At 39.3% G+C, this 14,459-nt stretch overlaps 1 protein-coding gene across 6 annotated transcripts in view; it reads right to left on the bottom strand.

Annotated features, from left to right (window-relative positions):
* The window catches only part of PHF8 (PHD finger protein 8), a 90,055-nt gene that overhangs the window by 41,859 nt on the left and 33,737 nt on the right, over positions 1-14,459 (bottom strand). For all 6 annotated transcript variants that reach the window (XM_080652436.1, XM_080652438.1, XM_080652437.1 and 3 more), the window contains 6 exons: positions 13,854-13,995; positions 12,254-12,440; positions 8,774-8,936; positions 4,496-4,583; positions 3,294-3,400; positions 1,932-2,023 (listed from right to left, as the gene is read on the bottom strand). In XM_080652436.1, coding sequence (XP_080508562.1) covers positions 1,932-2,023; positions 3,294-3,400; positions 4,496-4,583; positions 8,774-8,936; positions 12,254-12,440; positions 13,854-13,995 — 779 coding nt within the window. The remainder of the gene's footprint in view (positions 1-1,931; positions 2,024-3,293; positions 3,401-4,495; positions 4,584-8,773; positions 8,937-12,253; positions 12,441-13,853; positions 13,996-14,459) is intronic.

Here is a 14,459-nt window from a genome sequence, read left to right as displayed (position 1 = left end):
ACATACAAATATAATTATTGTTTTCCCCCTTTTTACACATAAGATAACACACTATATATACGGTTCTACACCTTTACTTGACAAATTCTAGAGATCTTTCCAAATCAGTACATAGAACTTAATGAATCTCTTCTATAGCTATTTAATATTCAACTGGATATATGGATATTGATATATTTCTAAAAAGCCATTTTGGCAGTATGCATCAAGAGTCATACATTTTTTCCCATGTACTTTGATCAAGTAATTGCTCTTCGCCCTAACCGGTTTGGCTCAGTGGATAGAGCGTCGGCCTGCGGACTCAAGGGTCCCAGGTTCAATTCTGGTCAAGGGCATGTACCTTGGTTGCGGGCACATACCCAGTAGGGAGTGTGCAGGAGGCAGCTGATGGATGTTTCTCTCTCATCGATGTTCCTAACTCTCTATCCCTCTCCCTTTCTCTCTGTAAAAAATTAATAAAATATATTTTTTTAAAAATGTAATTGCTCTTCTAGGAATCTATCCTGAAGAAACTTCAATCAAGAGATCAGGGACAGCCCAGCCATTGTGGTTCAGTGGTTGAACATCAACCCATGAACCAGGATTCCAGGTCAGGGCACGTGCCTGGGTTTTGGGCTCGATCCCCAGTAGGGGGCGTGCAAGAAATAGCCGATGGATGTTGATGTTTCTCTCTCATCATTGATGTTTCTATGTCCCTCTCCCATCCTCTCTCTGAAATAAAAAACATTTTTTAAAAAGAGATGAGGGACAAAAACTAATACAGATATTCACTGCATGATTTTCTACAACTGCCCCCCCCCCCGAAATACACAGATAAATAAAAAGAAAAGAACAATACACAAGTGGTTAGGTAAGGATGATACATCCTTGCAAAAGAATATCATGTAACTATTTAAATGTTTACGGAGAACTTTGGTGACACAGGAAAATTAAGATAAGCCAATCAATTCAGATATAAAATTGTATGTACAGGGTGACAGCAATTATGTTTTTTAAATGCATATAAGAAAGGTCAGAAGAAAATACAGTGGAACCTTATTTCTTGAACTTAATTCATTCCAGAAGGCTGTTCGAGAAGCCATTTGTTCAAAAACTGCATCATTTTTCCATTAAAAATAATGTAAATTGAATTAATACATTTCAGACCCCCAAATGATTCTGTTTCAACCTTTCTTATATATAGTACATGTCTAATGTACTGTTTAATTTATAAATAAACACTTCTTTTCTTAACTTTATAGAACCACTTTCTACTAGCCTTAAAGGAATTTTTCATATATCACTGCCTCAGAAGTTTTATCACTGGCTAACTGCTTTTCCTTTATCCAATCAACAACAGTTTTCTACCTATTCAATTGCCTGTGGTTGCTGTTTTGTGAGCACTTTCACACCCTTAGCAACATTAGCACTCTTGATGGCCTCTTTGTGTTTTAAAATTGTGCTAATCCAGCAACAAAAGCATTCTCTCCTTTGCTTGTTGCCTTCCATACCTTTTTTGTCACATTGAGGCAACAGCATGAAAGGGTTGTCAGGTCACTCAAGTTTTGGTCGACAAGGGAGACTTTTTTCTGTGAACAACTTGTCTGTCAAGAACTGAATTGTTCGAGATGGGAGATGTTTGAGAAATGAGGTTTGACTGTATGCCCAAATGCTAATGTTAATTCCCTCTGAGTATTAAAATTACAGGTGGTATTTTTCTTCTTTATACTCTTTTGTATTTTTTAATTTTCTAGAGTAGGCATGTATTACTTTTTTTATAATCAGAAAGAAAAGTTTGAAAACATTCAAACAGTCCTAGCCCAGTCCTCTACTCTAATGCCGTGAGCCCACAAGCCTCCCTGGTCTCTTCTGCCTCCCACAAAGAATCTACCCAAAGCCAATCCCCATGAAGGGCAGAATTCTAGAGGAGGTAGAGAAATAAACGTATTTACTTCTTTCCTTGTCCAGGCTCTAAAGGCCAAGTTCAGAGCTTTGCCACCATGGATCAGGTAGGAGGCAGGGTGTCTCCTGTTCTCTCGCAAACCTAAAGGGTGAAAGAGGAAGGCAGAGGGTGAGCAAAGCCATGCAGGGAAGTGAAGGGCTTCTTATTTTTTTTCAGGCAACCAGAGAAAATGCTCGAGGTTCTAAACACAACTCCAGATCTCAGTTCTTATAAGTGTTTATTTAATGAGTACCTACTATGTGCCAGGCATCTGACATCTACATTCTCATTTAATCTTTATACCCAACCCTGTAAACCAAGTATCACTATCTTCATTTTGTAGTTCAGGAAACTGAGGCTCAGAGAGACAAAGAGATTTAACCAAGGGCATACACCTAGTAAACTGCCAAAGCCAAGACTGAAACCATGTCTGTCTGAATCTGAGGCCTGTGCTTCTCTCACGACACTACTCTCCCTCTTGGGTTCCAAAATATAACACTCAGGACAACTATGATTGGCCCCCCTCTACACAGATCTGAAGGGCCATTTAATGCCCTTGTTCTGAGTTACTCCAGGAGGAGGTTATGACAAAGCCAGATTTAGTTAGGCGCAATAAAGAGTTTTCTACTCAACTGAGCTTTTCAGAACAAGTAATAAGCAGTTAGTCATTTACCCTCAGAACACTTAAGTGACAGTCTGTCTAGGTGGCAGAATAAGGGCTTGAGGTATTGGGTAGGAGTCTACTCATTGGTCTCTGAGGTTCTTTATAACTCTGAGTTACTGATTCCTCCTGGCAAAGTCATCTTGAAGAATCTCAGGTCTAATCAAGGGAACTAGTTGATTTTAGAGCAGAGTGAGCAAGAAGGTTAGCTTCCACCTGGGCTGAGACCCAGAACCAACACAGTAATACCAGGATGGTCAGGACTGGGCCTTGTCCCCATGGGAAGTAGAATTTCTCAGGAAACTCTGAGACTATCTAGACTGAGTTTCTTATTTTAATTGGTAGGAAATAGGAATAATTTCACTGTTATCCAATTTTCTCAGCCACCTTTGCTAAATAAAAATGTTTAAACCCATGCTCTCCCCTACATTGTGCTTAGTAAAAAAGCCAATCACATACTCTATGACTCCAGTTTTATAACATTCTTGAAATGCAAAATTATAAAGATGGAAAACAGAACAATGATTTCCAGAAGTTATGGTTAGTGCAGGGAAGAGAGTGGGTGAGACTACACATGGGTAACACCAGGGAGATCTCTGTGGTGATGGAATAGTACTGTATCTCAATTGAGGTGATAGTTACATGCATACAGGCACACACACATGCTCAGGAGATTAAGATAAAAGGGACAGTTGGCAAAGGGCTTCATACCTCGAAAGATGTCCAGGATATGCTTTCCCACATACCAACAGATGGTCTCAAAGTTGGGGAACTTGAAGAGGTCTGCAGTGCTCAGCCGCTTTTCAATTTCATAGGCTCTGGGGAAAACAGGCACAACAGTAATAAGAATCCTGTATACTGAGCATCTACTATGTATCAGCTACTGTTCTGGATGCTTTATATCAGAACATATATACGGCCCATGGGCCTGGATAGGGAATGTCAGGCCCACGGGCCATATAAGGCCCATAAAATCATTTGGTCTGGCCCTGCGAAGGCATTAAGGGTGAGTTAATTAAATGTTTGACCAAATATGTTAATTTAAAAAAATTTTTTTGAATATATTTTTATTGATTTCAGAGAGGAAAAGAGATGGAGAGAGAGAGAGAGAGAAATATCAATGATGAAAGAGAATCACTGATCAGCTGCCTCCTGCATGCCCCACATTGGGGGTTGAGCCCGCAACCCGGGCATGTACCCTGACCGGGAATCAAAGACCGTGACCTCCGAGTTTATAGGTCAATGCTCAATCATTGAGCCATGCCAGCTGGGGTAGCAGGGTAATTTTTAAGTTGATAATTTTGTATGGCCCAAGAATGATATTATAAATATCCAAATGGCCCTTGGCAGAAAAAAGGTTCCCCACCCCTGCTGTTTATCCATTATCTCTAATCCTCAAAACTACCCTGTAAGACCATACTTTATGGGTTAAGAAACTTGGGCTCAAAGGTTATGTGACTTGCCCTGGCCAGGTGGTTCAGCTGGTTGGAGCACTGTCCTGTACACCAAAAGGTTTGAGGTTCGATTCCCGGTCAGGGCACATACCTAGGTTGCAGGTTCGATCCCGTCAGGGTATGTTCGGGAGGCAACTGATTGATGTTTCTCTCTCACATCAATGTGTGTCTGTCTGTCTGTCTGTCTGTCTGTGTCTCTCCTTCACTCTCTCTTTCTCTAAAAATCAATAAATATATCCTCAGGTGAGGATTTTAACAAAAGGACTTGCCCAAAATCACATAACTACAAAGTGAGGAAGAGGTATTCATCCTCAGACCAAAGAGCATGAGGAACCAGTATCCATTTCTTTCTGATCATCTTGCCTCCTTGGATGCTGCACTCCTTACTATACAGGAGAACCCAAAGCCTCTAGCAATTGGGAATGGCCAACTTGGGATCACCACAGCCTCAGGACTCACTTGAGCTGCATTTCGATGTTAAGGCTGTGTAAGAAGTTTCCTCCAAAGGCAAGGCAGTCCACCGGGGTCAGCACAGCATGGATCCATCCTGCAGTGCAATAGGGCAAAATCAGAGCTGGAAGACACCTCCACTCCCCACTCAGCTCAAACACAACTCCTTATAGCAGACAGCTTGGCAGTGACTCAGAACATTCTAAGTTCCTCTGGTTCTGAGCATTTTAGGTTCCTCCATTCTCCCAATACACACCCTGGCAAAGTCTGCCATCATTATAAGCCTGAACTGGAACAATCTATGCGGTTAATAAACTCCTACTTCCCTCCTCTCCAAAATCTCTCTGTTGCCTCACCCATCCTCTCTCTTGTCTCTGAGAAGGGCATCACCTCCTTGCCATGACTACCACTTCTAACTCTGCTCTAGATAAAACAAAGAGTTCTTGTGTTGGACAGATCTGGGTTCTAATTCTACCATTTCTAGCTAAATGTCCACTTCACAGGTTGGTTGTGAAGCATGCATCTAAGTTGGAAATCTATTCTCCTTGCACTTAACACTATACCACCTTCTGAAAAACTTGATTTTTCTCCTTAAATCTCTCTCATATTCACCTCCCCTTCTCCATCCATACATCCATACATCATTCATCCATCCTACCAATGCTGTGGTCAGACCCCTCATTATCTCGCACCTAGGCTACTTACAACAGCCTCGAAACTGGCTCCTCTACACCAGCAGTTTTTAAGTTGTGGTCCAGGAAACCCTAGGGGATCCCTGAAACTCTTTCAGAGCATATCCAAGATTAAAACTATGCTCATGATAATACTGAGATGTGATTTGTCTTTTTCACTTCACCCTCATTCTCTCATGAGTATACAGTGGAATTTTTCCAAAGGGTATATGACATGATATCACCATATGCAGAAGCAGATTTGAGGATCCAGTTGTTTTCTGTTAGCCCAAACATTAAAAATATTTGCAAAATGTAAATGTCAATCTTCTCACTAAATTTTATTTGGTTTAAAAATAGTTGTTTTTCATAAATATTGACGTAATAAGCTTATTACTATTATCTCTGAATGGATTAATATATATTTTTGCATTTTCTGTTTTAATTTATGAGAAATTATTAATATAAACCAAAAAGTAAATGCTCTTTTGGGTCCTCAATAATATTTAAGAGTATAAAGGGGTCCTGAGTGCCAAGTGTTTGCAAGCCACTGCTCTACACCAATCTCAGCCTCTGAAGTCTATCTTTCAGAACCCAACCCAAAGTGATATATCTAAAATACAAATCTGCCCATGTTATCCCCTGCTCATAATTCTTCAGTGAAATGTTCATCTACAAAAGAATGAATAAACTGCCATATACTCATACAACAGAACACTGGAAAGCAAGTAAAATAAATTAATTTCAGCTACTTGATTCAACATGGATCTCACAATCACAATGTCCAGGGGGGGGAAAGCAAGTTAAAAAGAATATTATCTCTAATATGATGATTCCATTAATAGAACATTCAAAAACATGTAAAACAATATAATATATTGCTTAATGAGGCATCCTATATAATAAAAGGATCAAAATATCCAACAGGGGAGCACCTAAATATGTAAAGCAAATCTCGATGGATATAAAGGGAGAGACTAACAGTAACACTGTCATCATAGGGGATTTTAACACCCATTGACATCGATGGATAGATCTTCCAGACAGAAAATAAACAAAGAAACGAGGACCTTAAATGACACACTAGATCAGATGGATTTAACTGATATCTTCAGAGCAATTCACCCCAAGAAGCAGAATATACATTCTTTTCAAAGTGCACATGGAACATTTTCTAGGATAGACCACATGTTAGGATGCAAAACAAGTCTCAATATATTTAAGAAAATTGAAATCATATCAACATCTTCTCTGACCATAACGGTATGAAACTAGAAATCAACCACAAGAAAAATATGAAAAACACAAACACCTGGAGGCTTAATAGCATGTTACTACTAAACAATGAATGGGTTAACAATGAGATCAAGGAAGAAATCAAAAGGTATCTTGAAATAAATGAAAATGAGAACACAACCACCCAAAACCTATGGGACACTGTGAAAGCAGTCCTTAGAAGGAAATTCCTAGCATTACAGGCCTATCTCAAGAAACAAAAATCTCAAATAAACAATTTAACTTTACACTTAAAAGAACTTGAAAAAGAACAATAAATAAAGCTCAAAGTGAGTAAGGAAGGAAATAATAAAGATCAAAGCAGAAATGAAAGAAACAGTCTTAAAAAACAATACAAAAGATCAATGAAACCAAGAGCTAGTTCTTAGAAAACATAAACACAATTGACAAACCTTTAATCTGACTCATCAAGAAAAAAAGAGAGAGGACCCAAATAAAAAAAATCAGAAATGAAAGAGGAGAGTAACAACTGACATGAAAGAAATAAAAAGGACTGTAACAAAATATTATGAAAAACTATATGCCAACAAATTGGACAATCTGAAGAAATGCATAAATTCCTAAAAACATACAATCTTCCAAAACTGAATCAGAAAGAATCAGAGAACCTGAGTAGACAGATGACAATTAGTGAAATTGAAGCAGTAATCAAAAAACTCCCAACAAACAGAAGTCCTAGACTGAATGGCTTCACAGGTGAATTTTACCAAACATTCAGAGAAGAACTAAAACATACCCTTCTCAAACTATTCCGAAAAATTCAAGAGGAGGGAGGACTCCCAAGCTCATTTTACAAGACCAGCATTATCCTTATGCCAAAATCAGATAAAGACACTACAAAGAAAGAAAATTATAGGCCAATATCCCTTATGAACATAGATGCTAAAATCCTCAACAAAATATTAGTAAACCGGATCCAGCAATACATAAAAAAGATCACACACCATGATCCAATGGGATGCAAGGTTGGTATAATATCCACAAATCAATAAACATGATACAGCTCTGCCAGCGTGGCTCAGTGGTTGAGCGTTGACCTATGAACCAAGAGGTCACAGTTTGATTCCTGGTCAGGGCACATGCCTGGGTTGCAGGCTCAATCCCCAGTAGGGAGCATGCTGATCAATGATTCTCTCTCACCATTGATGTTTCTATCTCTCCCTCTCCCTTCCTCTCTGAAATCAATATATATATATATATATATATATATATATATATATATATATATATATATAAAAGAAAACAGGGAAAGTCTAAAATTGATTATCTAAGCTCTTGTCTCAAGACTGGAAAAGGGAAAGCAAAATAAACCCAAAGCAAGCAGAAGGAAGAAAAACAAAGATAAAAGCAGAAATCAGTGAAAATGAAAACAGAAAGACAACAGAGAAAAATCAATGAAATGAGTGATTTTTAAAGTTCAATAAAATTGATAAACCTCCATCAATACTCACACAGAAGAGAAGGCACAAATAACTAATATCAGGAATGAAACAGGATTTCACTAGAGAATTGGAAGACATCAAACAGATAAGGAAATACTATGAACAACTCTACACACACAAATTTCACAACTTAGAAAAAAATGGACCAATTCTCCTTAGAAGTACTATCACAACTCACCCATTATTAAATAATTTTAATACCCTAATAAAGTTTAAGAAAATTGAATGCTAATTAAAAACTTCCCCCAAAAGAAATCCCTAGGTCCATGAAATTGGACTTGAGAATTCTACCAAACGTTTTGAGAAAATTCAACACTAATTCTGAAATTAAGAAATCAAGAAAATCTAAATAAATGGAGAGACTTACTGTGTTAATGAGAGACTCAACATAGTAAAGATGCCAACTTTCCCCAAATTGAGACAACTGGGAGGACTTTTTCAAAATACACACACTCAGATCCCACTCAAGACCTACGGATTCATAATTCTAGGGGTAAAGCTTAGGCATGTATTGTTTTGGAGAAAGGCCCACCCTCCCCCCATGTCACTCTGATTTATAGCCTGCAATGCCAGCCTCCCAGTCACCATCATTAGAGTCATAGGGCTGAGAGTTCTGTTCTCTATCACCAAGTAGCCCAGTGCAAAGAAGTCTATTAACCTCCTCCTGGGCCACCCCACCATTAGCCTTCCCAAGCAGCTATGCTGCTCACTGGCCACCATGTGAATTTTCTTGATGTCCAGTTCTGAGCCTTCAGCTGATATGAAAGGGATATCCCACATAATCACATCAACACATTATAGGAAGGGGCTGGCTCTGATGCCCCAAGCTTTCCTCTTCCTGCCCTCCTCAAATGCTCCCAGAGGGGCCCAGAAAAGACCTGTGGGAATGAAAAGTGTCTGTCCTTGCTTCACAGAACACTTGTAGCACTTGTCCACCTGGTCCCCAAAGAACATCTCATCCTGGTTAGAGGAGCTGCTCCAGCACTCAAAGAGAGTCAGGTTGGCATTTGTTGGGCGGATCAAGTAGAAGATCTTCTCACCCTGAAACAAAAAGAGGTTGAAATGCCAAAAACATCAAGCGTTTCCAGAAAAGTCCTCAAGGGGGTCTCCAAAAGGATATTCTCTCTCCCATGCTCTAAGACCACGTAGTATGCCAGAATTCTTTTCCAAACCCATCCAAAGATCATTTTATTGGAATTTGGAAAACTTCAAAAGGAGCTTTTTCACTTTTAAGCTTCTATGATATTGACAAAAAGCATTTAAAAAGAGTATTTCAAACAAAATTATTCAACTTAGCACAAATGTACACCAAAGGCTCCTATTTTTCATGCAATACCAAATGAAAAAGGCCTCTACGGATAAAAAGATCAATAATACTAGCCCTAGGAGAATTTAAGGCCACATTACCAATGAGAAGAAATTGAATTTGCCTTTAAATGCCATTTACAGAGAGTATTCCTTCTCACACCTACAATCAAAGCTAATAAAAGTTTAAAAGTTCAGTAATCGCCTAAGGACTTCTGAAAGATTTTATGTTAGGTGATTATCTGCTAAAAGAACATTTTATTTCCTAATTATATTTTGCCTGGATAATCACCAGATAGATAATTTGGCAGAAAAGACACAAAAACCCACTCGCACAAATATCCCAACCCACAGCTTTATTACTTTAACCAATATTTCATTATAAATTTCAATGAAGAAAAGCAACAGAAGAAATTATCTTTAAAAATTATCTATTGTACAATTAGAGAAATTTGAATCAGATCTGTAGATTAAATAATAGTATTATATCAGTATTAATTTCCTGATTTTTGATAACTATAATATAACGCCCTTGTGTTTAAGAAATACCCACTGAATTATTATGAGATAAAGGGACACCATGTCTGCAACTACTCTCAAATGTTTCAGAAAAAATCTATATATAAAATCATTATATTATGTTTGCTTTAGATAAAGATGATAACCTTTGGAGAATCTGAATAAAGGACACAGAAATTCTTCCTGTTATTTTTGTATTTTTTCAATAAATTATTTTTTTTAAATAGAGAAGAATTTATTCTTATCACATATCTTAAATATATGATACACTATAGATTTAAGAAAGTTACCTGTGAAATGTAAGCAAAAGTTTAAACTCTTTTTATTTTATTTTTTTTTTTGCATTTTAATTTCTTTATTGGTTAAGGTCTTACATATTTGTCCTCATCCCCCCATTAACCTTTGGAGAATCTGAATAAAGGACACAGAAATTCTTCCTGTTATTTTTGTATTTTTTCAATAAAAAATTATTTAAAAATAAAGAAGTCTGGCCCTAACCGGTTTGGCTCAGTGGATAGAGTGTCAGCCTGCGGACTCCAGGGTCCCAGGTTCGATTTCGGTCAAGGGCATGTACCTTGGTTGCGGGCACATCCCCAGTGGGCGGTGTGCAGGAGGCAGCTGATTGATGTTTCTCTCTCATCGATGTTTCTAACTCTCTATCCCTCTCCCTTCCTCTCTGTGAAAAATCAATAAAATATATAAAAAATAAAAAAGTCTGCCTAGTTGGCGTGGCTCAGTGGTTGAGCATCAAACTATAAACCAGGAGGTTGCAATTCGATTCCCAGTCAGGGCACACGTCCGGGTTGCGGGCTTGATCCCCAATGGGGGGCATGCAGGAGGCAGCAGATCAATGATACTCTCTCATCATAGATGTTTTCTATATCTCTCTCCCTCTCCCTTCTCTGAAATCAATAAAAAATATTAAAAAATAAAAAATAAAAATAAAAAAGTTAAATGTAACATTTGCATGATAGTTCTTCATTTAAATGCTCCAGCCAACAGGAGCGGGCTGGAAGGGGTTAATGGCGGGGAAAAAGAGGACCTATGTAATACTTTCAACAATAAAGATCAAAAGAAAAAAAATGCTCCAGCCCAGCTGGTGTGGCTCTGTGGTTGAGCATTGACCCATGAACCAGGAGGTCACGATTCGATTCCTGGTCAGGACACATGCCTGGATTGTGGGCTTGATCCCCCATGGGAGGGAGAAGGCAGCCAATCTATGAGTCTCTCTCATCATTGATGTTTCTATCTCTCTCCATCTCTCCCTTCCTCTCTAAAATAAATAAAAATGTTTTTTAAATAAATAAATAAATGCTCCAATTTCTTCATGAGAAAACAATGGAAACAATTAGTTCAGCATTGGTGATCAGTTGGACAAGAGCCATATCGGTTTTCTCTATCCTTGACATTTCTGAAAAGAAAACTAAATAGTGTGAACAATGGTGGAAAACAATCAAAATTATTTAAATGTGTTTTCTAGACCTCAAAAATCCTTTGTAGTCGTTAACAATTGATATGCTAATTATAGCAACAACTAAAAGGAAAATTATCTATAGGAAGGCTGACATTAAAACAAAACTTCTCATATATGCTCTGTCCTGGTGGTGGTGGAAGTTATACAACTACTAGAAGCCCAGTGCACGAATTCGTGCACAGGTGGGGTCCCTCTGCGTGGCCAGCAATCAGAGCTGATCGGGGCCATCTCACCCAGTCCAGAGGAAGGGACCACGGGAGGTTGGCTGACTGGTGGGAGGGACCGCGGGAGGTTAGCTATGGGAGCATACTGACCACCAGGGGGCAGCTCCTGTATTGAGCATCTGCCCCCTGGTGGTCAGTGTGTGTCATAGCGACTGGTCGACCAGTTGTTCGGTCGACTGGTCGTAATGGTTGCTTAGGCTTTTATATAGATAGATAGATAGATAGATAGATAGATAGATAGATAGATACAAAAGTGTCAAAACTCATCAAACTATACACTTAAAACATTAATTTTATGGTATAGTAGAGGCCTAATGCACAAAATTGGTGCAAGGAACTCGGCCCTCACAGCCCCTCACAGCCCCTCATAGCCCTGGCTGGCCCTCACAGCCCCTTGCAGCCCCAGCCAGCCCCAGCCAGCTCTCGCAGCCCCAGCTTTGTCTGGAAAGTCGTCTGGATGGTCGTTCTGCTGTTCAGTCTAATTAGCATAATAGCTCTTTATTATATAGGCTAAAGTATGCCTCAATAAAGTTAGGGGGAAGGGAAGTTCTCAAGTTACCAGGAATTTCAGCAGTAAATATGGACATTTGCACACAGTGGTAATATATATTGGTTCAATTAAGAAGATAGTAGTTGGAGAAAATTTTAGGCATCTGCTGTTATTGAAAAAACGTTAAGCACCAACTGTGAAGTAGAGACAGTTTACATGGCATACTCACTAAGTACCCAATCCTGGGAGGCAGAAAGGCCTCAGCAGCCTGTTTTGTGCTGCCACCTGAAAAAAACACAGAGTGGTCCAAGGCCTGGCTGCCTCCAGAAGCCATACACACTCCTACCTTGAGTACATGGTACCAGACCGAGGTGCCGCCAAAGTCAATGTGGAAGTCTGTATAGCTATCCCGCACGCTCATGAGGCAGTACTTCTGCACATTGGGCCTCTCAAAGATACACTCCTCGGGCCACAAGTTCTCCACCCATGAGAGCTTCCGAACAATCTTGGGTGTCTCCACAAGGTTAGAAAGCCTAGCAAGGAAGGGATGGAGAACAGATGTCAGCTGATTAGGAATTGAGGTTGAAGTCTGAATAAAATGCCCTCCGTTCCAGTGAGAGTCAATAAAGACAAAGTTGTTCTCTCCACAGAATCCCCAAGGGTACATAGAACACTTATTTCTGTAAATCTGGTCAGCATCCTCATTCCACTCAACTCTAGAAGTCCCAAGTCCCAGATCCACAGCCTTCCTCAGTCAAAGGCGATCATGTCCTCTACTAAATGTTCATACCCCCCCAACCCCAGCCTACTCACTTGACACTTGGTTTGTAACAGTTAATTGTATTGTCCCCATCTCGTAGTGTCTTCTTTATGAGGAACCTTTAGAGAAACCTCTCTGGGCTCAGTTCCAGGTAAAGAAGTGTTTCTCCCAAACATCTGGTTGTTTTTATACTATGTGAAAACCACAAATTCTATACTATTGCATTCCCTTCTTTATTCTGACCCTAAGGAAATTCAGTGAAAATTCTAAAGTCCTTCTCCATCAACTATCCAGACATTCATACATGCATTTTGTGGGCAGATGACCCACCAGATGTATCTTATCTCCCCACCTTTATTTTCCTTTTATTCCAATTTTCTCTTTTTCCCCCTCTTTGCATCTCTGTAAGCTGCTTGAAATAGTCTTTCAAAATGAAGTGAGGTATAAATAACCAGTTTTTTTAAACACCTTCAGGTTAACTTTGCATGTTAAAACCAATAGCAAGGGTTTCAATATTGTACTATAGTTACTGTAAGATGTTGCTATTGAGGGAAACTGGATAAAAGATACATGGGACCCCCCTGTACATTTTTTTGGCAACTGCCTGTGAATCTATAATTATGTCAAAATTAAAGGTTAAAGAAGTAAACAATCAGACAGTATTCTTCCTAAGTGCAAAAGGACGTGTTATGATTTTTGGGATCTCCCATGGTTTTGAGCACAGAGAAGACTACATATATCTATTGAGTATATAAGTCCAGACAGAATCATTTAAAGGTCATAAGCTTTTTTCCTTCTTTTTTAAATCTAAGAAACCTTATCCTTAGAGAAACTATTTGGGGGTAATTTTAGTAAATCTATTTCCAGGAACAGAGGACCTATCCTGGGAGTTAAACAAATGACCATGCCACATTCTAAATATCAGAAGGTCTAAGAAAGCTGCCCTGGTCTTGAAGGAGATAAAAATCAATTAAATTAGCTACTATATAATCTATCCAACGCTAGAAACTGTGAAGGAGAAATACGATTTGGTTGTTATGTGAGCATCAACCCTCGGAAAGTATAAACCAGCTCCCCATCCCAAAGGAAGTAACCACGGAGGAAGGGAAAGGAACACTAACATATACTCAGTATATGATAAGTTCCAGGCATTTGTGAGGCTTTTTACTCACCCCATCCCTCCTACCTGGTATCAGAGAATTCCAAACTAATGACATTGAGGACTTTCTCCCTCTTCCCACTGTAGTAATATTTCACAAAATCACCGAGCTTCATCTTGCAGTCGGCCTGGCGCGCCACATCAATCACATCAATCTCTTTGTCAGAACCTGGAGTAAAGAGATGGGTTCTATACCAAGTGGTCTCAGAGACCAGGGAAGCGTCTCTCATCCCCTTACCAGTCCCTAGAATGGCCTGCACTCAAAACCTCTCTCCTCAAACATTGTATTTGTATGTGCATGTCTGAGAGGTGAGTGTAGGAATCCCTTGTACTCTCCTATGTGCTGGATCCAGAACTGCTAGGGCAACAGAACTGCCTGACACACAGCCTCTCATAATACAATCCACCTGCCTAGGCCCTGCTTCCTCACTTTTTCTCCTCCTATCTCCCAAAACTCATGCTCAGAAGAAAATTGGCATGTGAGGGCAAAAGTCAAAAGCTTTCTCATTTCAAGCAAGGACAGAGAGACCATTACAATTTTTGGTACTGCCCAGGTTAAAAAATGGGGCTCCGTCTGGGGTTTTATGATCTGTTACGAAAAAGGAGGAGGACAGGATTTTGGTTCTAGCTTCG

This window comes from Plecotus auritus (assembly GCF_963455305.1).
Source record: "Plecotus auritus genome assembly, chromosome: X".
Classification (NCBI taxonomy): Eukaryota; Metazoa; Chordata; class Mammalia; order Chiroptera; family Vespertilionidae; genus Plecotus; species Plecotus auritus.
The sequence above is the reverse complement of the archived record's forward strand: the minus strand, read 5'-3'. Positions and strand labels throughout refer to the sequence as shown.